We start from the raw sequence: 24954 nt of genomic DNA, 5'->3' as shown, positions 1-24954 counted from the left end.
TCAGATATACAAATATAGTTCGTGACTAACTACGCAATGTATGTTCAATGTTTAGCAATTGAACTTTCACAGTTGAATCGTTATATTAATCCCTGATTATAAATTGTATATATAATATTTGCTTTTCTTTTTATAATCGATGCATCATTTATATCGATTCACATCACAATGTTGCAGGTGCTTTCCAATTGAAGTTAGGAACATTTTCTTCCTTTGCACTGGTAATCGTGAATGTTGACACTTTTTGCCGTCAATGGCGTACGATAGACGCACCTGTGTCGATGTGTCAGAGAAATTTTGTACTATATTGGATTTTGTATGACGTTATCGTCAACCAGTGAAATGTAATTATAGGAGTGGCATTTACGAATTAATTGTAATAGATAGTAGTGTCGTAGAGAACCAGTGCATTCTAATTACGGATGTTTAAAATTAGAATGTTCAATGGCTGTGAATATGGAAGTAGACAAGAGCATGTCCAAAGAGGTTGACACTCAACTTTCGACAAGCAATTCGACGGAATTTAAGGACGGCGTTCGTCATGAGAACAACGAAAACGTACAAGACCTCCAGGATCCTTATTCATCCCTTGATAGTAAAACAATTAACAACCACAGATGCGATCGAACCAGTCTATACGCACAACTCGACGGTCCCGAGATTTATGCTAACGAATTATCCGATAATCGAGTCTTAGAAAATAAAAAAGGGGAGGACAGTTTAGAAAATAAAAAGGAAGATTCGTCTGAGTCTATGAAACATTTAAAGAGTGATTGTAAAGATCACAAACGAGAATTAACATCACAAAATTCTACAGATAGTCATGCATCCCAAGCTCCATTAGCTTTTACAATTGATTTCGGCAATGAAGGAGTGGACACCACAAAATATCAAAATCTATTCGAAAGGTATAATGCCAGGCATAAAAGAAATCTTTCTACTTCAAAGGTAGGTTCTTGAATCTGTATGAAAGCTACATTTAAAACATTAATCCAAGCTATTAAAATATAGATAAACATTGTCTGTGGAAATGGAAACCTAAAATTCAGTGCACAATGTAACTAAACTGGGAATTAAATTTTCAGGTAGAAATTAACCCAAGGAAAAGTGGTACATCATTTTCTTCAAATTCAGTGCAAAAACAAAAAGTTTCTAGTACACATTCTGAGGGATACTTTAGCAGTGAAGATGATACAAAAAGAAAAACAGATCAATTGTCAGAGAAATTAAAGCAGCTAGGTAACTCAATTCTTTTAAATTTAACTATTGGAGCTTCTTTTTAAATTTGGTTCTTATTAAATAATAGATGTTTAATTGAAAATATTGTTTAAACAAAAAGTTGGATTTTGCTACAAGAATAATTAAATACATCTAATTGCTAGCATAACAAATAGTTTTATTTGGTAAACATATGTTGAGTTTTTATTATTCAAAATAATGCTTGACTGTTTCTTTAAATCATTTGAGACCATTTCCTTTTCAAGAGCTGAATACTGTGTAATGGATGACTATACCTGTAGTGTATGAGTCATGGTGAAGTCACCTGTACTATGCCTTTTAATATTCTTCTCATGTTTCTCCAATATATTCACAGTATGTAGGCTGTCGACACATTTAAGTCTCTAATATCACATTCGTATTAAAACCTTCAATTATATTTAATTGACAAATTGTGGCTACAGCACTTATACATTAACATTAACAATTAATATTCTTTTCTAAATTATATATTTGTATCTTATGTTTGTAAAAAATATTTTGTATGTTCGTAATATATTTTTTTTAGGTTCAAGATCATTTTTAAAATCATCCAATACTGCAAAAAAATTCGAGTCTAACGCAAAAGTATTGAATTTTCAAAATTCAAAAGAAGACACAATGACTAGATCATTTGAACAATCAAAACATAGTAAACTTCCTCACAAAAATCTTTCTCTAGAACTTTCTTACTCAGAAAAAACAAATACAACAACATATTGGGGCCCTCAAAAGTCTGCTACTATAAACGACTTAAGTCGAATTCAATCTAACAATTACGACGATACCGCTAGCGAGAAACAGTATACGAAAAACATAGATCAGGAGGATGACTATGAACATTCGTCTGACAATGAAAAAGTTTCGAATATCAGTTATGCTAGAAAGAAAAGTATTAGCGTGAAGGAACACAATTTATCTAGTGTAAAGTATACAGTAGAAGTAAATCCAGATGTGACAACTGAGACCAACATAGATACTTTCAATGTTAGCAACATTGACGCAGGATCTGACGGTGAAATTAGCGAAGCAGGAACATATACAATACATAAAGATTACACTGATGAAGAAAAAGCACGGATGGATATCGACAAAATATTCAATGTTGGTGTTTTCACTGAAGATGAAAGCAATGAAGCACGCGTTCATAGTTTTAAAGTAAATGAACTTAAACATTTAATATTTATTACATACTTAATAATATTATATAAATATAATAAACGTTTATGAATAACAATTAAAAATATATTGATTTGTAGATGAGTGCTTCAAGGGATAACAATACATGGATATCAGAATGGGCTTCTCAAGTAGCAGAACATAATTCTCTTCCACCAGTGATAGGTGGACCAACTGGACGTACTCCTCCACTAAGTCCTTCCAAAATACCATCTCCTATACATACTAGATCTCAAAGACTGGCTCGTAGTCGTAATGTATGTTTCTGTTACCTAGATTTAAAAGTCACTATGTTTCAATGAATATTAATACATTATTTTTAGGAACAAAGCGACAGCAGTTTAGACGCGGAGTCATACTTACGAATAAAGGAACGAATTGGATTAATGTCGAACCAACACATACTTATTGATTCTGGTGGAGAATCTGATGATGACACCAGCAATAGTTACAACACTCCTCCACACAGTTCACAACGGACACCCGTGCATGGTGCATTAGCAAGGCGAGGAAGTTTATCCGAATCTCTCTTTAGAAGAATTAATGTCAGCGAAAACAGAAGAAGTCTTCGTAAATACTTAAGTTCAAACAAATCTAAGACTGAGGATGGTAATGCAGAATTAAGTAGTCCGTCCAAAGATTTTGCTTCCCTTCATTTAGGAAAGCGAAGTAGTTCCTTGGACAGGTACTAATGCTATTATTGCACATAGAAATTGAATATAACTCGATAATCGAAAATTATCGCTATATGTATCATTTTGATCTTCAAGGAGAGAATATACATCCGACACAACCGAGTCCAATACGTCCAGGAGAAGTAGCATGAAGTATTATCAAGACGATGAAGCTAAATACACAACTAGCCCTGTTTTAAGCCATCTAAGACCATCTACGCCAAAATTAACTAATAGTCCGATCGTAACTCGTAAGACAGTCACAAAAATCGTTAATTCGCCTGTGCTAGAAAGGACTAAGCACTTAACAAAATCTTCTCCGCAAGCGAAAAATATCGGATATTTCACTTGCGTTGAGAACAGGTAGGTAGATAGAACTAGAATTAAAACTACTCCGTTTACAAAATATTATAATTTTTTCTTTCTTGTAGTCCATACATGTTAAGAAAATCTAATAGTACAGCAAGTTACCACGAAGGAACCATTGGTTTTAATAACAAAGATTTACTACCAAAAACGAACAGTGTTCTACAGAATAGTCCAAACCTTCAACGTAATTTAAGCATCCAAAGATCGTGCAGTAATGCGAACATTAGAAGTATAAAATCTCAGAGTCAGTCCTCGCGTCGCAGTAGCTTTAACAGCAGTGACATCGATAAAACATCTTCTGGGGGAAGATGTTTGGCTGCTTCCGATAGTAGCAGCGAAACAGGTGAACAGCAAGTAAAATCATCTTTACCAGCGGCATCTTCTGGAATTAAGTTGAATCGAGCTTTCAGTATAAGGAGAGCGAGGTACTTTTAAATAATATAGTATACACAAGAAATAGACTATTAAATAATGCGTGTCGTTCCACAGACTAAATTGTGAGTCTGATACAACACCGAATACTACTCCAGAAGAGAGGCGCAGGAGAGCACAGAGTGAAGTAAAATCAGTACCTTCAACGAATAAACAACAGAATTATCATCGAAGTCGTATAGCTAGCGCTAATACACATAGTAAGGAACCTATAAAAAGATCGGAACCTATAAAACCTAGGGCTGTGTCGTTGTCGAGGACTGATAGTACCAGACTTAGTATACGGGTACCAAAATCAGCACATGTAAGTATTGTTGAAAAGCGTACATATGGATTTTGTCAATTTATCTGGGATTCTGAAATTATGTTCAGCATGCTGCGGTTACACAACGACCCAATCAGAGAGTAAATAAAGATCAGAAGTCTGGTAGAAGTAATTCAACGTTGACATCAAAAGAAGTAGAATTTCAGAATTGGAAAAGAAGAAAAAGTTACGATCCAATGAAAGCAGCCGCTGAAGGTAGAAAAAAATTAATGGATAATACAAAGAAACATCACAGTACAGAAGATAGTACAGGAAAGTGAGTGTTCACTCCATTGTAAAATATTTGCTATGTTTAAATATTATTTTTGAAAAATGCTGATATTCTTACAGTCACGATAATTCTGTATTACGGTCAGCGAGTTTTCATGGAACAGGTGGTGCTCTCTCATTAGCTAATGAGTGGTCTGACAACGAATTAAATTTTGCTCAGAATGACAATCAAGTACCTCCACCATGCAGTCCACAGTTGGTAGGTACAAGAAGACAAATTTTTCAATTACTAATAAATGTTACTAAATCTTCTGTTTTTCATAGGAAAGCGATAGCGATCTTGAAACGTCTTATTACTTGCAAGCAACGCAAAATGTTGTCTCAGCTATGTCAGCTCGTATTACAGTCTGTCATTCACCTTTAATGGACTCTGACAATGAGAGCGACGAAGACACTAGTCATAGTTTGCATAAAGATATATCAAAAACGTTACGTCAGCCTAGCGATACAGAAAGTAGCGACGACCGCCAGCCTAACACACAAAATGTTATTTCAAATACTAAATATAATAGAGCATTCAGGTATGCAATTATTTAATGTTATATCATATAGTGTCGTACACTTTTTAATAAGGCTTTGTTCACAGTTTACGCAAAGCAAGATTAGAAACTCAACCAACAAAACTACCAACAAATGTAAATAATAAGAAATCGGTGACGCATGAGAGTAGGGCAAAATCCGAGACTATTACGAGTATTAGTAGAACTGATTCCGGTCGCTTTAGTATGCGATCAAATAGAACTTCGAATACGGTATGAAACATCCTCCCTCAAAACAAATCTTGTGATTTGAAAATATTTTTGTAAACTCGTTCGTTTTAGGGTTCTAAAACAAAACCAAAGGAAACTAAAAAGCCTGCAACGCCAAATGCAAGGGAAGTTGAGATGCAAAATTGGAAACGCCGTAAGAGTTACGATCCCATGAAAGCTGCTATGGAAGGGAGAAGAAAAGCAGGATTAGCGAAGAAATCTGTGAACGCGAATCTATCTCCGAGGTAAGTGGTTGTTTATGTTTTGTTAATGAAAAATATAATACAAAAGAATTCTGTTGTCCCATTAATATAAGAAGTAATTGTTTCACTGTGTTGGTAGGACTGATAGCGATCGATAATCTAATGATAGAGACCGTCGGTACAAGCAAGTGGTACGAAACAGACTTGTTTGATTTTGTGATGTAGATTTTTTTAAGAGGTACATTGAACTCTCTCATACTTTTGCTACCATCTTACAGCCTCTTAAAAAAATCACAATAATGCTGCTTCTTGAATTTATTTACTATTTACATTCGTTCATCCATTGCCTATTGAAATGCAACTTTTGCACATCTAATCTATGAATATTATGGATGCGATATTATTTGATAAGATGTTAGCCTGTTTTCTATTTGTGATCGCTACTTTCACAAACTACTAATGTCATATAGAAGATATGAAATCCATATTATTCATTGCTCACTTCCTCATTTCATTTACCGATGTTTCAGTGACCTCTGTTACAGAAACATTTCATCATTTCTACCTAAACAATCTTTCTCGTAAAGAAGATAGCTAGTGATTACACTAATACATCTTTTATAATGAGTGTGCAAAGCCAGAACTTCTCAGCCTAATTTGTTGTGGCTTATTAATGTGATACACAGCTAGATTAATTTTTGAGCCTTATACTTCCATGTTTGATTTGCATGATTCAAGAAAGAACCAATCTGTTCTTGATTCGATGAGCCCATTTCTCGACCGTTTTGTATAGTTTTTCTATTAAAATAGGTACAGTGATCCAAAATATTCAGATATCATGTATAGACGTTTAATAGACAATTATTCATTTTAGAAACAGACGTAAGCGATTAGTTTTATCTTTTCAAATAATCTTATTTTAGAAACTGGTTCTTTCTTCACATTGTTTTAGTTTAAGGAATCTATTATTTGCTTTGTTTTTAGTCACGTTGCAAGATCACGCAGTTTCCATGGTTCATCAGGAGTTGGAGTTAGCGATTGGAGTGACGAAGAATTGGCTATATCTGCGGATGAAACAACCGTTTATTGAAAGTTACAGCACTAATCGCATGTCATGAATGAATTCGGTTAAAATCAGAAGTATAGCTGTGGTAGTCGATGTATATAAAAAGTGTAAGAGGATCCGTTCTTACCAGAATTGCTCTATAAATAGTTCTATAAATTTAAAATTACATATATTAAACAGTGAAAAATGTTAAAAGATCTTTTCTATATTAAAAGATTCTATTTTTTGCAACTTTTAACATTAAGAAACTATAGATCTATATGGCTATCAGTACTGCTCTAAGTTAAAGTATCACTATTTAACGAAATCGATGCGTAACTTTATATCATTAATGATTCAATACTCTTATATTTCAGTTTTGCTTCTATCAGAGTTTAAACAGTGATTTCTCTCGTATACTAGAATATGTGAAGTTGAGTATCGAGTGTTGAATGATTAGAAAACGAATATGTCAGAACCTCTTGAAGTTTATGGTAATGAAAATATAGTTCCAATCTTAGGGCCTAAGAATAACGAACGCTAATATACAAGAGTCGTGTGTGTTATATTGGTTTAATTGTGATTGGACCAATCATATAGAAGAATAAAAACATTAACATCTTCAGCATTCTGGATTCTACTATAACAATTTATTTGTTTTGAAGTAGCATGCTCGAACCACTATAGGACTTTCTGAAAATGCTATTTTGAAGTATTTTTGCTCTCTAACTCAGTTTAATCAAAACTCATTATCTTCTAAACGAATACACGATGACAATTATATAAAACAATTATTTGTGTTTACAGAAAGAATAGAGAACTATTACTTTCGATTAAATTAGGAAAATGTTTCATAAACTCGTGTATGAGTTATCTACATTTCAGTGTTATTTTTAGATAAATACATGAAAATCAATGCTAGCTGCTCCTGAAATGTGCAATGAATATCATTGTAATTACTTTTCTCATCCAATAATTTAATAATTAATGTGATCCTAATATGCTTTAAGATAGTAGTATATATTGAAGTATTATATTTAATTATTGACCAATTTAACTGTACATCATTTTGTTTATTACAAATTCTGTAAATATTAGGAATCTTTGAATTAATTATAACAGAAAAAAAAACGGAATCTATCTTGCATACTCGCTTAATCAAATTAATGCGATTTATGCATTTAGGTTGATCTGAATAATCTAGAAACGATATAATGCGCCGATATGTATAATTGTAATATTTCTTATAAAATATTAACCAGCTCTTGTTCAAATGTTCACAATGTCTGGTTGTGCTGCTTGTTGCTATTTTACAAATTTATCAATTACATCAGATGCTATGCAAATCAAAGAATTTACTTTTTTTGCGTTTTTCATGCATTATATCTTGTCCACTGCATATTATTTAATATATTGATCCTATGTTCCATAAATTCATTAAGCATGAAATATTGCATATCATTTTACGAAATCTTATGCAGAGAAAAATATCATATCGTATGACACATATAAAGAAAAAAAGGAGTTATTGATCATCAGAAATATAATGTTACACTTTATTTAAGGTTTTGAAGAAGACTCCATTAAAAAAAAGGATTGTATGTTTTGCACATTATTATTATTATGATTAATGTTATTGTCAAAATGCACTTTGACTGCTGTATGTTTTGTTTTAATAACTCAAGAAGGTGCTCATTACACAATTTGTTTATTTTAGTTCTCCACATCCCACCTTTCCAATTTAAGCTATACAATTCGTGATGTAAATATGACTTCTTCTTACAAATACTATTTACCAGTTAATTAGTTATAATTTAACTTGTACTACGTACGAATAATCTTCCAAGAATGGTGCAAAATAAGTTTTACGTTATAGAGCATTATGTTTATAATGTATACAGATTTCTAATGTCATGTTAAAAATATCAAGGAGTATGTGTAATATTGTTGCATCTTGTTTTGATGTAAGTGTTCATTTTATGCTCTTCCTTCGAATCAAAGAGGGCTTCCACTGTGAAGGTCACTGTGATTATAAAATCGCTATCACATTATTTCTTATATATGCGGAACGTATAATAATTACGTTCTTCTTAATAGTTGCAAAAGCGAGAATCGTAATATTGTATGCTTGTCATCAATTACTGATGCATTGCATCTTCGTTTCTTCAATTTAACATAATGTTAGGGTAATGAAATAAAAACGATTTTATTACATTTATTATTTTTCTAATATTAGAGGCTCTAGAAATAAATGATAAATTTCGAGTATTGGCGAATTAACATATAATTATAAAGTTTGTAAAATGAAATTGATTTATACATCACTTATTTTTTTGTAGAGTAATCAATAAAAATTTGTATGAACATTTGTAATCGAATTATTGCATTATAATTCTCTCTTTTGCAATGACAATATATACATATATATATACATATACATTATATATATGTATACTATACATTTGTATACAGTACATCATTTATAGACATATATGTAGCTACATATTATAAAGTTTGTATGTTATTTGCTTAATTTCCTAAATATTTGATGATTTAATTCTAAATATAATTTTGAAACTAGGTTGGAATGTAAACATCTTTATAAATATGTTCATTCAGTCTGCAAAAACCGCAGTATATTTTTATATCTGTAATGCTTAGCGATAAACATAAGTTCGAGTAATATTGTATAATAATTTTTAGAATGTGCATGATTCATTTTGGTTGTATACATACATGCTGCCTACGATATAAAAAGTAATTAGCAATTGATATCTTCAAATACGTTATAAAACTACTTGAGAAGTTTAATAATGATGCAATAATAAATGAGAGACAGACGATGTATGTGTTTTTTCCGTGAAAATTGAAGTATTGCTTTATTTATTCCTCGCAAAATTAATCAACAACACTTTACCTGCCTACTAACAGGTTTGTTTTGTCTAAATGACAATAGACACATAAAGTATTGATATTAATATTATTATTTAAGGAATACTCCTTATTCAATTCAAAAGGGGGAGTCAGTGCAGCCATGTTCGTAGTATGCGCAATAGATCTATGCGCCATCTATGATGGCGTAGATCGTGGATCAACATCAGCTCGAGAAACAAGCACGTGAGAGCATAGCATGCTAATCTTTAGCGACTAGTTTAAACTTTATTTTCACTGATGTACTAAAATATTTGTATTAAAGTGATCAAGAAATTAAAAGATAAAGATGAAAGGACCCTATAAGGTATACCAATTTAAATCAAATTCTATAAGACCGTTTAATCAAACACTGTATAACCTTAAATCATATGATTATCATACAAACAATGTGTATTTTAGCCAAACATTAGTGCATTGATGAGTGATTCTAATGATGGTTCTGGAACTGAAAGTGATAACTATTCTAATGATGAAACCGATAAAATTGAAGAAGATTATCAGGAAGCACTAGAAGATAAAGGAGATGAAATACAAGAGGATAGTATGCAAGAAGTTACACGTATAACATCTGAGAAGAAAAGGAAAAAAGTCACTGATGATGTTACAGATGTTATTCCAGGAAAAAAAAAGAAATTACACAAGGAACTTTATAAACAGCCAACAGTTGAGGAATTAAATCAACTTAGAGAAACAGAAAATTTATTTCATTCTAACTTATTTAGATTGCAAATAGAGGAAATGTTAAATGAAGTTAGAATTAAAGACAAGTACAAACGTCTGTTTGAGGCTTGGTTCAAGCAATTCGAAAAGACTGTAAATTCAATAAAAGAAACGGAGGAATATGAGGTATATACGTATATTCACTTAAAACGTTAAGGGTTTATACTATTGTAATAGAGTATAACGAGAGACTGGAGTTTTTTTAATTTTTGATAATTTAACAGAATAATATACCATATTTCAGCTTTCAGATAGAACATTAAAAAAAGAATTGAAAGTTCACATTCCTAAACTCAATATTCGAAATAAAACAAAAGCAGTATTTAAATTTTTGAAGCCATCTCAAATAGCTGTGATAGGGTCTTATGGATACAATGCTATAGTTGGTCCAAACATTACTGTGGATGTGATGATTGAAATGCCTGCAAAGATGTTTAGAAAACTGGACTATAAGAACTATACATATATAAAGAAGAAAGCAATATATCTAGCATACATAGCATCTAACATTACTGATGATATCGCTGAAGAGAGAAAGTTTGTTGGAGATCATTTGAGACCAATCTTAAAGATTGTACCTACTGGAAAACTAGGTACAAAAATTAATGTACTAGTGCACATAACGGCCCAAGAAGAGAGTTTTAAATTAAATAGATTTCAGGCAGAAAAAAATGGTGTCAGACCCAAATTCTTCTCAGTTAAAGCAGCAAATGGTATACCATAAAACATTTTTTTCTTTATAACTTGTTCTCTTTATACTATTTATAAATATGATTATGTTTGCAGAATGTTTACCACCAACCCCACATTATAATTCTATAATTCTTCGTGACTTAGTAGCCTCAAGAACAAACTCAAAAATTTTAAATATAATTAAAGAATATCCAAATCTGAGAGATGGTATTATGTTACTAAAAATATGGCTAACACAACGTGAATTGACAAAAGGTTACGAGGGCTTCAGTGGACACATTATGACAATGTTTGTTCTGTATTTATTATCTATTCAGAAGTTAAATACTTTTATGAGTAGTTATCAAATAGTCAGAAACGTGTGGCATCAATTAGGTAAAATATTATATAGCTAAACATGAATATATGGATATATGATGTATATTAATGTTAATATTGTTTAATTTATTAGTTCAAGTCAGTTGGCATGAAAGTGGAATAACAATGAGTCAAGACGAAGATAGTAGGGACAGAGTTTCAATTTATAAAAATTATTACGACTGTGTTTTCCTAGATAGTACTGGTTATTATAACATTGCATCATATTTATCCAAAAGCACTTTTTCTTGGATTCAAAGAGAAGCAGAGCTTTGCTTGCATCACTTGGATAGTGCACATGTGGATAGTTTTCAATCACTTTTCATGAGAAAAGTGTCATTTTACAAAGCATTTGATCATGTTATACGGTAATAATCAACCACCAAACTTGTTTAAATTGTAACAGTCTTTGCGGTATTGTAATATTAATTAAATTTCCAGTCTCAAGGGTATTAAAAAAAATTGTGTATTCGAAATTCTGAAATCTGTGCCAAGAAGCAATGACGACTTGGATTACGGACCTAATTATCGTAGTCGAGTAATTAAAATAATTTATAACGTGCTAAAACAAGGATTAACCAATAGAGTACAGTACATATGTGTGTTACCAGAAGACTTTACAGAATGGGAATGTACAAAAAAGAGATCAAATTACATTGGAGACATTTTTATTGGACTGGAATTAAATCCAGAATTTTGTTTCAATGTAGTGGATAAAGGGCCTGAAGCTAATTTACCGGAAGTGAGTGAATACATAAAACTGGGCAATGATTTGTATCAATAGTTTTGCATCAAATGTCTCATGTATTTTAGGCAGCAGAATTCAGGAAATTCTGGGGAACAAACTCGGAATTACGTCGATTTAAAGATGGATCTATTCAGGAAGCAGTAGTTTGGGCAAGCGGCAAATCCATGTATGGAAAGAGAATAATATGTAGGAAAATTGCAATTTTTTTACTGTTGAAAAAGCTTCATATGAGGAATGGGGATTTTACGTATATTGCCCATGAAATGGAAGAGGTTCTACTGTTAGAAAAGGTAATTACAATCATTCATTTGCCTTCAGTTTTTGTATTAATAGAAAATTATTTTATAAAAATTAGGTTCACTTGTCGCATTTCTTGTATGGTACTGGTGAAGGTGCTTCATTGAAAGTGATAAACGCTTTCAATAACCTTGAAAAACAACTAATGGATCTAACTGATATTCCTTTATCAATCCACGGAGTTCAAGGAGCTAGTGCAGTTTTTCGATATACGGATGTTTTTCCACCAATCGCAACAGTTCATAAACCCGACAATAAGCTTAGTAAGGAAAGCAAAAATTGTTTAATACTGTCAGATAATATAACTAATGCTCCCAAATACGTTACTCCACTCGATGTGTGCCTGCAATTATCTCTGAGTGGCAAGTGGCCAGACGAATTGGAAGCTTTCAGAAAAACAAAGGCTGCCTTTTACATACAAATTGCAGAATGTCTTAGGAAGCAGAATACGTTAGTAGCAAATGCAAACTACTCGCATCTCGATGTGTATAAGGTATCTGCTCTTAATTATTTATTACATAATTTTTAAATAATGCTACTAAAATATATTGATATGTTCACAGGAAGGATTTGTCTTCCGTTTGAGGATAGCGCACCAAAAGGAAATTAGTTGTGTCAAGCAACAAATAACAGAAGATGGTATTAAACAGTATATAGACAACGATGAGTCAATCGAGTTAGAAAGTAAATTATTTGAATTACCGAAGCTAACTAGTGCCTTACACGGGTAAAGATAAATTATCACAAAAATGGAAGCTTTTTATAACACTGGAAGTAAATTTCACTTACATCGCAGATTACATGTTCAACAACCTTCGTTTGGAACGGCTTGTTGTATAACGAAACGGTGGCTCTCTGCTCAATTATTGGATGATTCTCACATACCAGATGTTGTGGTTGAATTACTGGTAGCTTCAATGTATTTAACACCAGCTCCGTACAGACCTCCTCAACTTCCTCAGGTGGCATTCCTAAGGATGTTAGAAATTTTTGCCAGAGGACATTGGACTACAGATCCTGTGATTGTTAATTTTAACAATGAAATGACCAGTGAGTAATAATAGTAGTATTGGTAGCTTACTGTTTTTAATGTACTATAAATAATTGTAGAGGAAGAAATTGTAGCAGTGGAAACTTTGTTTGGCTCATCTCGTAAATCCTTACCGCCTTTATTTATATCTACCCCCTATGATCAGCAAAAATCATTATGGACCAAGAAAGCACCAACCAATCTGGTTTTAAATCGTATCACAGCTTTGGCAAGGCAATCTTTAAAATTATATGAAGGTCAAATTTGTACGAAAGTTTTCTTAGATGTGAAGCCTTTATTTAGGCCAGCACTCACAGAATATGACTGTTTAATACACTTGAAGCCAGTTATGGTTCCCAGAAGAAGACAAGCAATTGATGTCAGCGAATATTCTCTCTTTGATGTGCATCCTTATAAGTACCATACTGCACAAAAGATACCGATCGTAGACTTCGATCCTGTACAATTTTTCTTGAAGGAATTGAGGGTAAGTGCAAATTTTAATTGTATACATTGCATGCTAATATCCTTACAGTTCCTTATCTAAATACAAATTTTTTTTCAATAGAACGGATATGATGAATTTGCATTATTCTTTCATGATACTTACGGCGGTACAGTAATAGGAGTATTATTTAAACCGTCTGCTTTAGAAAGTAAAGACTTCAAAGTAACAAATGTTAGTTGTTGCAAGCTCAACGACGATGATCAGCTGCTTTTAAATGTCTCGGCAATGGTTCAAGACTTTTATATTCTCGGAAAAGATTTGATAGAATCCATTAATGTGCAATCGAAGAGGTTTTCCTTGGAATGATGATTTTTCCGAGAAATCTTAGGTTTCATTTTATATTAATGAAATTGAATTGTAATATAAATACCTATTTGAAAGTTGATATTTATATTGTACAAAGAGCAATGTTGTTTGAAGTGTATATGACGTAATAAATTTTTGTACATTATTTGTTTTCGAATTTATTTTATAAATTCTGTTATTATAATACTCACCATAGTTTCTTCAAGTAAGGCATATATAAACGGAATTTCTTAACATGTAAACCAAACCATAAAGATATTCAATATATTTAGTTTAATAAATATACAGCATATGCATATACTATAAAATATTTTATATAATATGCTATTTTTCTGTCTCGTAAATCATTTTTACAAAAAATATATAAAACAATAATTTACACAACGATGCATTTCTTATCGTTAATGCATGTAGTTTGTGTTACTTCATCATTAAGGACCTTATTTCATTGTTTAATTTTATAATAATTGCATCCTCGTGTGTATAGCTATTAGTTTTTAAAAGAAAGTTACGTTCTTCTATTAGGGCTTGCAATCGTTCCTGATTTTCTTCTGATCTTTTTGAAATTTGTTTACTTTCATTTTGGTTTATTTTTGAACCTACGATCGTCGGTGTGTAGACTTGACAATATGGATCGTTTTCTAAGAAGGGTGGTTTTTGTTTAATCACATCAATTTCCTTTTGAATTTCATTCAGTATAGTTTGATCATCGGTCAAAGCAGTAGAGTCCGTGTGCAATATGTCTTCTAAACTGTTTAAAAAAGATAATAAGTATAATGATTCCTATTTCGTAGCTATTCTTCTATACCTAATTGTACATACTTTATGTTTTCCAGTTCCTCTTTACTATTTTTTATTTGAACTTTTATGGTTTGTTGATATTCTTTTTTCATTCTATGCATTTCACGAACTGCTGTTGCATATTTTTCTTTAAAGAATAATTTACTCTCTTGCGTTGTTTGTAACTTTTCTTCAAGCCCCTTTAATTCTTGCAACAAAGTTGCTGTTTGATCCTGAGTTAAGGATCCTTTCTGATAAGCTTCTAATTCTTCTGTCTGTTTCGCAAGGAGTGACTGCAACTTTCCATTATCTGTACTCAATTGATCAACTTGCGTTTCTAAGATAGTTTTCTTCTTTTCAAGTGCAGTGACCTAGGATGTAATAAAATTGTACAATTTTTAATAACTGAGTTCCCTTGTGTAACTGACCTTTGCCATATGTTCTTCTTGCATCGAATGGTATGATTCTCTGAGTTCTCGCAATTTCGTCTCGTATGACCACTGCAGTTCTTCGTTTGCTTTAATTAATCTGGCTTCTTTTTCAAGACTCTTTAATCTTCGCGATCTTAAGTCTTCTGTAGCATTGTTCAGACTATTTGCTAACATTTTACACTGCTCGACGCTACACGCAAGTTTCCCTTCCAAACTTTCTCTATGCTTTTGCCATTCTTGACTTAATAAATTTAAATGACGATCCTCTTTCCTTTTCAACTAAATTACAAAAACTCTTCTTATAATATATACTCCTTGTAAATATACTTAAACTAAGATTATATTTTACCTCAACTTTAAATATCTCCTTTTGTCGTTCTTTCCACGTTTCCAACTCGTCAACTATTTTGTATGCTAAACTATCATCTAAAATCGGTGGTCCTAAGTTTTCATCTAAATTAAATAGATCAGAGTTTAATAAATAGTTCTGGTATATATTATATTCTAATTCATTTGTATTTTAACTTACTAGGTATTTTCTTTTTAAGCCTATAATATGGACCATGGTCCTCTAATGTCATGGCAACATATAAGTTACCAACAACAGTCTGTTCGGTGTCATACAAAGGTGTTTCACATTGACATTCAAACTGTAAAATATATGCATAATTTCAGTCTTCATCTGGATCCATTTATAAAATATTCTACTCTCATGCATTACCTTATTTTGATGAAATAGTTGTTTTACATCAATTGTACATTGAAACATACAAGTTTTAGAAGTTTCGTCTATTTTATATATACTGATTTTTGGTGGAAATGTCAGCAATAAATGTTTAATTTCATCAGTTGCTGATATAAAATGTAATTTACATTTTGTATCTTGTAACTTTACTTTTTCTCCTAATACAAGTGAAACATTGGGATGAAAAGTGGATGTGACCTCAGTCTTTGGATGATGAAACCTACATTATTAAATTGTTTTATTAGATTAAATAAATAAACTGATTATTTATTCCTGTTGCAAAATACATACCGAATTTCAATATTTGGTACAGTTAGTTTTGAAGACATTGCTTTAATTGCTATCAATAAAATATTTAAACAATAACAATGATATGCTTCTACACTTTTGGAGCAACCGTTAAGGCTACAGTGACATGGTAGTGTGTCAAGTGATTGAGAATATACAGGTTTAATTGGTTGATTTCTTAAGTGTTCATAGCTTGAAGAGTGATTATTAAGCATATTGCATCTATTTGGAAAATTGAACATTTGAAGTCCGGTAGTACATTTTCCAAAATCACCAGCAGGATTTCTATGGCAATCTATTTCACTGTAATTCTGAAGATCATATTGATATGAAAGTGTCTTTGACTCTAAATTTTATGTTTATCCCCTTAATTTCAAAGAAATTTAGCTGTGCAATTTATGACAGATGAACTTACTATTTGCTGTAACTCATTTTTTTGTTCTTTAACATGATTAACAGAAGCTGTATCACTGAATATTGTATTTGGGGAGTTCATTATTACCTCTATTTTTCCTCCTATATATTGCAATTTTAATTGTACATCAAGGTATGAATTATTATATTCTATTTCAACATTATCACTTTGATCCTTTCTGTGCAGATGACAACGGTAATTTAAAATAGTACTATTGTTTTCAGAAGTTTTAAGGAACTTCTCAATATTATCAGTAGGAACTAATGGTTGCATATTAACTTCTGACTCAGCTATTATGTTATTTTTATATTTTAAATAGATAATTAAAAGTGGTTTTACTTGTAAGTATGATCTCAAAACTTTTAATGAGGTCCTTATCCTTATTACAATCTTTTCATTGAGAGCCCACAAATCTCCATATTCTTTTTTAGACTGATTGAAGTATACATCATTCTCTAATATTTTGCACCAAAAATATAAATTATTTTTCAAGTCTGAATAATATTTAGTTGGTAATAGTAAATCTATATTTGCTGCAGATATGGCTGTGATGTTGATCAAGAATAGTTCATGACAAGTATCTAAAGGACCCAACTGTATAAGACGTTCATTACGTAATAAAATTGGAGTTACTTTATCATCTTGAATTGTTGCTTGTTCGAATTGTTTTAAATTCTTCAGAATAAAAAATAATCATGTTACCAAAATATGCTAAATGCATAAAAGTTCACAATTTTATCATAAATAATGGAATAGTTACCTCTACATGACAGTTTAATAATGTAGAATCTTGATCATGAATACTTAAACCAAGAAATAACTCTGGTTTATCCATTTTCAGATTACTTTTCAGTCCTAGCAGTTTATGCCAATTAGTTTTCACATTAACATCTTCATTTTTAGAAAATACTTGTGCAGATCGTAGACTTAGCAGGATATATCCCAACTTTTCTTTACTGTCGTTGCTTTTAACAGTAAAACATTCTAATTTTAATGGGACTTGTCCTGATCTCATCCTATAAAATTAATACAAAATTTTTTAGCAACTATCCCAGACATATTTCACTTCCTTATAGCACATACTTCCGTAGTCTACTTTTGTCTACTTCCCAAACCAAATCATGATCATATTGGGGATTAGGACTTGGGTCAATTGCTTCAGTTTCTAACAAATGTCCATCTAAAGTTGCAGTCACAGATGTTGGTAATAAAATTTGCTCAAAACCTCTACCTATGAATGTAAACAAAATTTCGGTGTTTTTAGTTTTTGTGCACAAATATGCTTAAAGCTTGTAATAATGAAGTTTAGTATTAACGTAACAGATACAGTCAATGTAGGGACTTGTATGATATTACATGAATATTAAAAAATATACTCGAATAATTTCAAGTTTTATTCAATCTATACATTTTTTACAAGTATTTGTTTACAATTACATTTAGTACTAGACAATCGTTATAAAAGGTTAATGAACTATGATGTGATTTACCTTCTTTTATGTTCAACACGATTCGTACGTCAGTATTCGTTAACTCTTCCATGGTACTATAATATCATACACAAAAATAATAAAAATAATATTTGGAAATGTATAAGGTACATCAAAGAAATCGGTAAAATTCAAATCGGTTTCCATGGAAACACGGACATAATACGACACAACATTCTGTTCTAATACTTAATGTTTCAATTTAATTAAATACTGTATCTAGAACCTCTACGAATAGAAAATCCCGCCAAAAATACCAGATTTAAAAAATTAACTCCATGTTTAAATTTCATGTGTTCTGTTCGATTTGAAAATTCAAAATCAATGCCATATTTATTGTCATCGGATAGATACTGATAAATAGATATATAATTAGCCAAAAGTAAAAGCTTGATAACAATACAATTGAAAACGTTATCTCTCCTTTGTTTGAATAGGATTATAATAAACTTACATCGTTAGACTATAATACACGTTCTGTTATTTAAAAACGGGACTAATAAAGGAAAAGCTGTCAACATTGGACAAAATTATTTGGAGGCATGCTATTATCTACGGTTGTTGAAAATAGGGGACGCAGAGTATGTTGTCAACGAAATTTCTATCGTACTTTTGACTTTTGTGTTCTCATCATCGGATGACCTTGACTTCTTACGTGCATACAGCGTTGCAGTTTCTTTAAATTTATATTTCGATCCCTTTCGCTGCGTCATTGAATGAAAAAGGAAGACAAGACTACGTACGAGAAGTTGAAAACGTTGGGTAGCGCGGCAATATTTCAAACGTAATTGTACATTAGATCGTGTAATCCAAAATAGTTTTTACCGTGTCATATATTACACATTAGCGTAACAGTAACGGTACTAAAAATTTGCAAGAAAATTAGTTGTAAATGGGATGTAGATTTCCAAAATTTACCGCGAGAGAGCAGCATGTCGCGTTCGTCGTTACCGATACATACCTACAATTTCCGAAATTTTTGTCTTCTTAGTGAGAATTGAGTATTCTGTATACCTCATTTTGAGAACCATCTGTCCATTAACTTTAATTATATCATTAAAAATGAGGGATATCGCAATTATATCTACATTTCAATTTACTGACAAATAAGGACGCGTTCAGTCATGAATGCTTCTTTGTTGAACGGTATTTATACAAAACGTGATCTTTAGTTCTCACTACTTTATATTATTTCTATTCTATTCTATAGCATTTGGTGTCGATGTCAATGTGATCGATTAAGTGATCGAGAAATGAAGTAAATAAAATACTGAATTAAATTCGTGAAAATATCAGTAAGTATGTGTGCAACACAGAATCGGTAATGGGGTGTTAGAACTCCAAGGGTGTGTAACAGAAAAATGCATTGGGTGATTGATCTGCTCTTATACCTCGTCTGTGATTGTATATTTGTAATTGAAATATGAATTGTATCGAAATTTCAATGAATTGTGTATATGAATTGTGTCGGCTTTCGTGTCACTATGATGTTGCTGTCAATGTAATTGTAGTTGCTTCCTTCGCCTTATTGATTTTGTTGAATGTTTCTTCTGACAATGACAACATACCTAAAGTTTTGTAAATAATACTTCAGTAATTTGCTCAGTAATACCTCAAGTTTTGCAAGATTCTCCGGCCGCAGCCCGCTCCTTTAGCGAGAATAGAAGTAGAAATTGTTTTACTGTAATTGGTTGACTATTCAATGCTAAGACAGAATTCACTGCGAACTGAATATACAGTAAAATAAAACATGAAGTATTATTGTATTATACTAAACAACTCTTAATTGAATTTAACATAAGTAGCATTATAAGTCAGAATAGAATTCGAAATTTTAAGGACAGATAGGCATTGGTAAACATCGAAAAAGAATATTAATATATTTTTATACGTAAATCAACGTTTTATAGTATCAACTGTTATTGAAACCTTCAAACTCGTTTACCCTAGACTTGAAACTTTGAGTTGTAACACTCAAATGAACGTTATGTAATTGAATGAATTTTTAATTTAACAATTCCTTCTTCAAAAATTTGAATGCATATACAGTTCTAAAGCTACATTCACGAGATAGATTTACCTATGCTTGGCGTACTCGAGTATAGAACTCTGAGGCAATTTTCACGAGACACCCACTTACAAGGGTATGCGCGCTGGAAATCGGTTTGCCGAAACCGTCGCGGTGTCACCCTTAACTCGGTTTATGATAAATCGTTGGGAACGCGGCCTAATTCCGTGGCTCAGTTGGCAGCACTGTCGGCCTCGTAACAAATCTCACCCATGTCGAGTCGAGCGCGAGAGACAGGAGCGTAAGCTTGTCCGCGATCGTTTGTCCGCGTTCGACGGCTCTTTCGAATAGCGTGTGTGCGATCGCCCGATAGAACGGTACAGCTGGGAGAAGTGGGTACGTGTCCGTTCGATCGAGGTTTCGTTGGAGAAATTCTGGAAGTGATAGAGAGAGTCATAGGGGGAGAGGAGGAGAGACGGCGAGAAAGAGTGAGAGAGAGAGAGAGAGAGAGAGTGAGAAAAAGGGAAGAGAGAGAGAAAGAGAGAAAGAGATAGACAGATAGATAGATAGACAGAGAGGGACCGTGAGGGACTGTGCTCGGTTAATCCGGGCTCTCGTGTGTAGGCACACAATAGCTGATCGAGTGTACTGGTAGTGACACACGGCTGCGAACGGTTTCCTTAAACAAGAAGGAGAACAGAGGAAGCTCGCTTTGGTGCATGGTGGCTGTGTGCGTGTCACCGGGAAACAGTTCCAGAGCCGCTCCGGCGGCGCTCCCCGAATCTTAACCGCAGAATCGAGAATCCTCCGTTCGCGGTGGTGGCGGCGAGGCCTGGTGGTGTCTGTCTGTCTGTCTCGGGCCACGAGAGGATTCAGGCAGTTGGATCGCGATCGCACGCGGCAGGGGCCCCTTGTTTTGCTAATGGAGGTGACCGTTTTCGAGTGTGTTCGACCGCAAGGGAACAGACCACGGCGATGCACGCCGTATTGACTGAAACGCGATATTTCTCATTGACTATTCCTCCCGGCCGGCCGGGTGAGAACAGAGCCAGATCGAAATTGGCATGGAATCGTCCAGGGTCCTCGACACGACGAACACTCGCTGCTGCTCCAGTCTGTGATAACCACTAGCCGCTTAGAAACAAGAGTAAACGAACGGGAGGAGGAGGAAAAGACGGAACGTGAAGAAGAAACGCGGCGGAAGAAGGGATAGAACCTGTGTATGTGTGTGGTTCGCGCGTGTTCCTCATTCTGCTCCGTTTCCTTCGTCATATATATATATATAGATATATATATAGATATATATATATTTACAAGTGTAAACAGTTTTCGGAAAATCAGTTTTCGAGGTTAGGATAGCATGGGGATTGATCCCCTGAAGGCATCGACCGACGCACCGTGACACCTGCGACTCGCCGCGTACACGGTTGTGTCTCTCCTGTTCCTCCCTGTGCCGTTGTCGACGTTATCGTCGCCGTCGTCAACGTCGTGTCGTGCCGTGTGTGCGTGCCAATCCCCGTAAGACGCGTCTCTCTGTGTGTGTGTGTACATAGATTCTTCCCCCAGGAAGCCGCTGGAGTATTATATCCGTCGGCGGTTGTCCGAGGGAAGACGAGAAAAGAAAATATGTCAAGAATGGGGATCGATCCCCGATACGACACCGTGCAACGTCGCGACCATTAAAAATCGACCGTGAACCGGGGGAGGGGGGGGTTTGTTATTCAACGCGTGTCTCTCTCGGGGGAGAACCTTTATTTTTTTATTTTCTCCTTTTTTAACCCTTCGGTTTCTCTATCTGTCGGTCCCGTTGGCCCGCCGTTTATACGATCCGTGTGTGCTTTTCTCGCCGCATCTCCCGACAGTTCGCGCGGACACGGGTTGTCGCCACGGATAATTTCGCCGCAACGGAGGAGGAGACCATTGTCCAGCGAAAATGCAGAAAAGGGACGGTAGAGAGACACGCGAGAAAGAGTTCGCGCTTAGCCCCGAACGCGACCAGGAAGCCGCGAAGAGGATCTCGCGCGGCAGCGGGAACGCGACCAGGTCCAACGTGCACTCGTCGAGGCATAGTGTCACGTCGTCCTCCAATGTGTTGATGGTTGGCCCGAACTTCCGTGTCGGCAAGAAAATCGGATCCGGCAACTTCGGGGAACTTCGGCTCGGTGAGTACCGATCGTTCTTCTCTTTTTCTTTTTTCTTTTCCATCCAGCTCGATTGCTTCCCTTTTGTCGTCTCCGTCTCCATCTCGTTCTCGCGTATCTCGAGGTCTCGCGACTGTAATATCGAACGTGACTATTCACCGTATCGAGGATGTATCGAGACACGGGATGCAAAGGAAACGGCAATGTTTACTTTAGACTATTTCGGATGTTACACTTTTACACACAAAAAGCTGGCGCACTCTTTACTTGACTTTCATGTACTTATTCGTAGACTCCCAATTGTCGGATATATTCAAAAGTAATCGTGTTGTAGTACAAAATATAATGTAGGAGATTATTACATATATCTCCTATGTAGGAGATTATTATTATATATCTCCTATGTAGGAGATTATTATTATATATCGATTATCTATGAAATATCGATATCGATTATCGATGAAAATGGAGACAGAGTTAAGTAGGAGTTCGAGCTGTAAAGAAATTAGTGAATTGATCGGAGAATTTAGTTGGAATGAGTGTTGCGAATGACGCGTTGTTGGTACAAGCGTGCCCAAAATACAGGGAAATAAAGGGTGTACTATATTTTTCTTTCGGAGTGTACCGCGTTCACTGCACTATCGCGCGAAATTGCATCCTTTAGGTATGTTTATCTGCAGACAAATAATCGATTTCATACTGTGTTGCACAGCTCCGAGCTTCTTTTTTCAAATTATTTCTATAATTTTTCCTAACCCATCACTCTTCCGTTTCGGTTTTTATTAACAGCAACGAGTTTGTAATCAAACGTGCAATACGTGACGGAGTTTTACACGTAAATTAAGCGGCTAGTAAATATAGGACGTTATTCATTGTTTATGTAATAAAATATAGTTTTGTGGGTCACGGATGACCCGGCCTTGCGCGTCACTGCGGGCGGTCCGAGAATCGGTGACACATAAAACAAAATGGAGTCACGTGATAGAGCAGACGACCATATTTAATCCATTAATATTGTAATTACTTTTCTCGTACGATTCGTTATTTTCATTGAAAACTTTGCTCGCGAAACGCGAAATAATATTCTGAAGGAAATTTAGAATTTATGTATTTCCATTACAGTTCCAACTAAAAAGTTGAAGGTAGTGTTAACGGAATAAAGAACTCGATTTTCTGTCGACAAAATACAATCAATGTTGTTTTTAAGTTGTTAATCACTTTCGCGTTGCACTAACCGACGATGGGACCGAAGGGCGAGCGTTGCGTAACCATGTTTGCCACAATGTTTACGAATTAAAACGTCGTACTTCGTAAACACAGTTTCCGTAAACAATTAATGCGAACGTAAATAAATAAATCGAACGTCATAATCGAATGCTGACAGAAGCGACTCGACTACTTGTGGTCACATTATTCTTTTTTTCCTTTTGTTTCTATTATTCCCTTGGTTGGCTTGTAGTGATCAATTTTATTCTCGGTCGCCTATAAGAATTTGTATCGTAATTGGTTCTCGATGACACATTCCGTGTTGCCTCGCCGTTTGTTCGTTGCTTTTTGCGGTCGATTTATTTTCTGACCACGTATAGCGCACAAAGTCAAAGGAACACAATTTCTAAAAAAAGAGGAGACAGTACGAATGAAACAATTTGCGGCAGTCGTCGAATACGACGAACAGGTGTTCGGAGCCACACCCTGTAGGAATGTTTGAAGCACACCTTGCACGCTTCCCAATAATTATTCTCCCCTAATTTGCTGCATTAAATAAAACTGAAAATGTGTTTTATACATTTTTATTACTTTAGAAAGATACTTATTCCGTATAAAAAAATTCGACCTTTAACGTTATCATTGTCAAAGGGTTCGAAAGAAATCTTCCAAAATTAATTCAAAATTATTTATCACTAGACTACGGATCTTCATGCAAAATAAAAATGTTCTGCATCTGTTGCAAGAAACGGGAGTCATTTGTGGATTTCTCTATCTCTTTAATAACTTTAATAGGTTGAAAATGGTGTATCGAAATCCTTCAGTTATGTTATTTTCAATGCTCTTTTAAATTGCACATTTTTGTTACAAATGCATAAAATCCGTAGTCAATTAATCACTTCCCCTCGATTCACTTTTTAACTCTGCCAGTAATGATTGTATAATTAATTTGTTAAGAACAGATATGTACATCGGCGAAAATAGTATTAAAAGTATTTAACCTGGTTCGGGTTTGTTAATTAAGAATTAACTAGGGCGCTCGTACTTTTCGAAAATAAACGGCGAATAAGAAAAAAGAGCGAAAGAAATCACCGATCGAGACACGTCAAAATATTTATGCTAGCGGCAAAGTTTGGAGCGCGGTCTTGCACTCTAGCTGTATACATTAATTACCTTATTCATCGTTACACACCATCCCGACCTTTATGCGAGTAGTCACGATCACGATGACTTACTCTCGAATGCCTTAATTACGGTACGTTCGTTAAAGGGCGACCTGAATGATTAAGGAAACGTAAACTCGTAGTAGAATGTGCTAATTGGAGCCGGACTACTCCAATTCGTTCGCTGCCGG

General features: G+C 34.0%; 4 protein-coding genes across 21 annotated transcripts in view; 3 read left to right on the top strand and 1 right to left on the bottom strand.

Moving 5' to 3' along the window:
• Window positions 1-231: 231 nt before the first annotated feature.
• On the top strand, window positions 232-9346 carry LOC117229513 (uncharacterized). 4 transcript variants are annotated; one of them, XR_013032958.1, is made up of 15 exons: window positions 232-952; window positions 1090-1239; window positions 1787-2415; window positions 2517-2693; window positions 2760-3121; window positions 3207-3473; window positions 3542-3904; window positions 3969-4215; window positions 4284-4492; window positions 4567-4705; window positions 4771-5027; window positions 5093-5258; window positions 5328-5500; window positions 5598-5696; window positions 6443-9346. XR_013032958.1 is itself a non-coding variant. In XM_076520110.1 (15 exons), the coding sequence occupies exons 1-14, from the start codon at window positions 445-447 to the stop codon at window positions 5614-5616; spliced, it is 3666 nt and encodes a 1221-aa protein (XP_076376225.1). In that variant the 5' UTR covers window positions 232-444; the 3' UTR covers window positions 5617-5649; window positions 6443-9346. The 4 variants fall into 4 exon arrangements, 3 of the variants coding, with proteins under 3 accessions (XP_076376225.1, XP_033341932.2, XP_076376224.1); XM_076520110.1 differs by having other exon boundaries at window positions 5598-5649; XM_033486041.2 differs by lacking the exon at window positions 5598-5696 and having other exon boundaries at window positions 232-948; window positions 1086-1239.
• A 166-nt stretch (window positions 9347-9512) lies between these two features.
• Mat89Ba (nucleolar protein 6 Mat89Ba) lies at window positions 9513-14241 on the top strand. Of its 2 annotated transcripts, XM_033486043.2 has the most exons (13): window positions 9513-9620; window positions 9700-9741; window positions 9837-10283; window positions 10402-10870; window positions 10944-11225; window positions 11302-11575; window positions 11649-11949; window positions 12021-12245; window positions 12311-12745; window positions 12816-12979; window positions 13049-13302; window positions 13363-13769; window positions 13851-14241. In XM_033486043.2, exons 2-13 carry the CDS (start codon window positions 9724-9726, stop codon window positions 14094-14096), a joined length of 3522 nt encoding a protein of 1173 aa, XP_033341934.2. In that variant the 5' UTR covers window positions 9513-9620; window positions 9700-9723; the 3' UTR covers window positions 14097-14241. The 2 variants fall into 2 exon arrangements, with proteins under 2 accessions (XP_033341934.2, XP_076376226.1); XM_076520111.1 differs by having other exon boundaries at window positions 9513-9741.
• A 105-nt stretch (window positions 14242-14346) lies between these two features.
• rha lies at window positions 14347-19126 on the bottom strand. Of its 4 annotated transcripts, none has more exons than XM_076520113.1 (12): window positions 18700-19126; window positions 18246-18301; window positions 17839-17986; window positions 17516-17771; window positions 16756-17430; window positions 16344-16651; window positions 16029-16272; window positions 15837-15957; window positions 15657-15760; window positions 15305-15586; window positions 14919-15247; window positions 14347-14847 (listed from the first exon to the last, which is right to left on the bottom strand). In XM_076520113.1, the coding sequence occupies exons 2-12, from the start codon at window positions 18295-18297 to the stop codon at window positions 14517-14519; spliced, it is 2850 nt and encodes a 949-aa protein (XP_076376228.1). In that variant the 5' UTR covers window positions 18298-18301; window positions 18700-19126; the 3' UTR covers window positions 14347-14516. The 4 variants fall into 4 exon arrangements, with proteins under 4 accessions (XP_076376228.1, XP_076376229.1, XP_076376227.1 ...); XM_076520114.1 differs by having other exon boundaries at window positions 18856-19126; XM_076520112.1 differs by having other exon boundaries at window positions 18246-19126.
• Window positions 19127-20510: 1384 nt separating this feature from the next.
• Window positions 20511-24954, top strand: part of gish (casein kinase I gish) — a 129883-nt gene continuing 125439 nt past the window's right edge. For 10 of the 11 annotated variants that reach the window (XM_076520108.1, XM_033486246.2, XM_033486244.2 and 7 more), the window contains exon 1: window positions 20511-22415. In XM_076520108.1, coding sequence (XP_076376223.1) covers window positions 22187-22415 — 229 coding nt within the window. In that variant the 5' untranslated portion in view covers window positions 20511-22186. The remainder of the gene's footprint in view (window positions 22416-24954) is intronic. The other variant, XM_033486238.2, reaches the window with a different exon arrangement.

This window comes from Megalopta genalis, chromosome 3 (assembly GCF_051020955.1).
Source record: "Megalopta genalis isolate 19385.01 chromosome 3, iyMegGena1_principal, whole genome shotgun sequence".
NCBI lineage: Eukaryota > Metazoa > Arthropoda > Insecta > Hymenoptera > Halictidae > Megalopta > Megalopta genalis.
The sequence above is the reverse complement of the archived record's forward strand: the minus strand, read 5'-3'. Positions and strand labels throughout refer to the sequence as shown.

What these genes read in the sequence shown, in the direction of transcription:
- LOC117229513 (XM_033486041.2), top strand. Translation starts at nt 445, where the DNA reads ATGGCTGTGAATATGGAAGTAGACAAGAGCATGTCCAAAGAGGTTGAC. An exon ending in GAAATCTTTCTACTTCAAAG is followed by an intron (nt 949 to 1,085) that starts GTAGGTTCTTGA and finishes TTAAATTTTCAG; the next exon opens with GTAGAAATTAACCCAAGGAA. An exon ending in CAAATAGAACTTCGAATACG is followed by an intron (nt 5,259 to 5,327) that starts GTATGAAACATC and finishes CGTTCGTTTTAG; the next exon opens with GGTTCTAAAACAAAACCAAA.
- Mat89Ba (XM_033486043.2), top strand. An exon ending in AAACGTGTGGCATCAATTAG is followed by an intron (nt 11,226 to 11,301) that starts GTAAAATATTAT and finishes TTAATTTATTAG; the next exon opens with TTCAAGTCAGTTGGCATGAA. An exon ending in AGGTTCTACTGTTAGAAAAG is followed by an intron (nt 12,246 to 12,310) that starts GTAATTACAATC and finishes TATAAAAATTAG; the next exon opens with GTTCACTTGTCGCATTTCTT.
- rha (XM_076520112.1), bottom strand. Translation starts at nt 18,297, where the DNA reads ATGGAAGAGTTAACGAATACTGACGTACGAATCGTGTTGAACATAAAA. An exon ending in AAAATGAGTTACAGCAAATA is followed by an intron (nt 16,652 to 16,755) that starts GTAAGTTCATCT and finishes TATGATCTTCAG; the next exon opens with AATTACAGTGAAATAGATTG. An exon ending in AAGAAGAACATATGGCAAAG is followed by an intron (nt 15,248 to 15,304) that starts GTCAGTTACACA and finishes ATTACATCCTAG; the next exon opens with GTCACTGCACTTGAAAAGAA.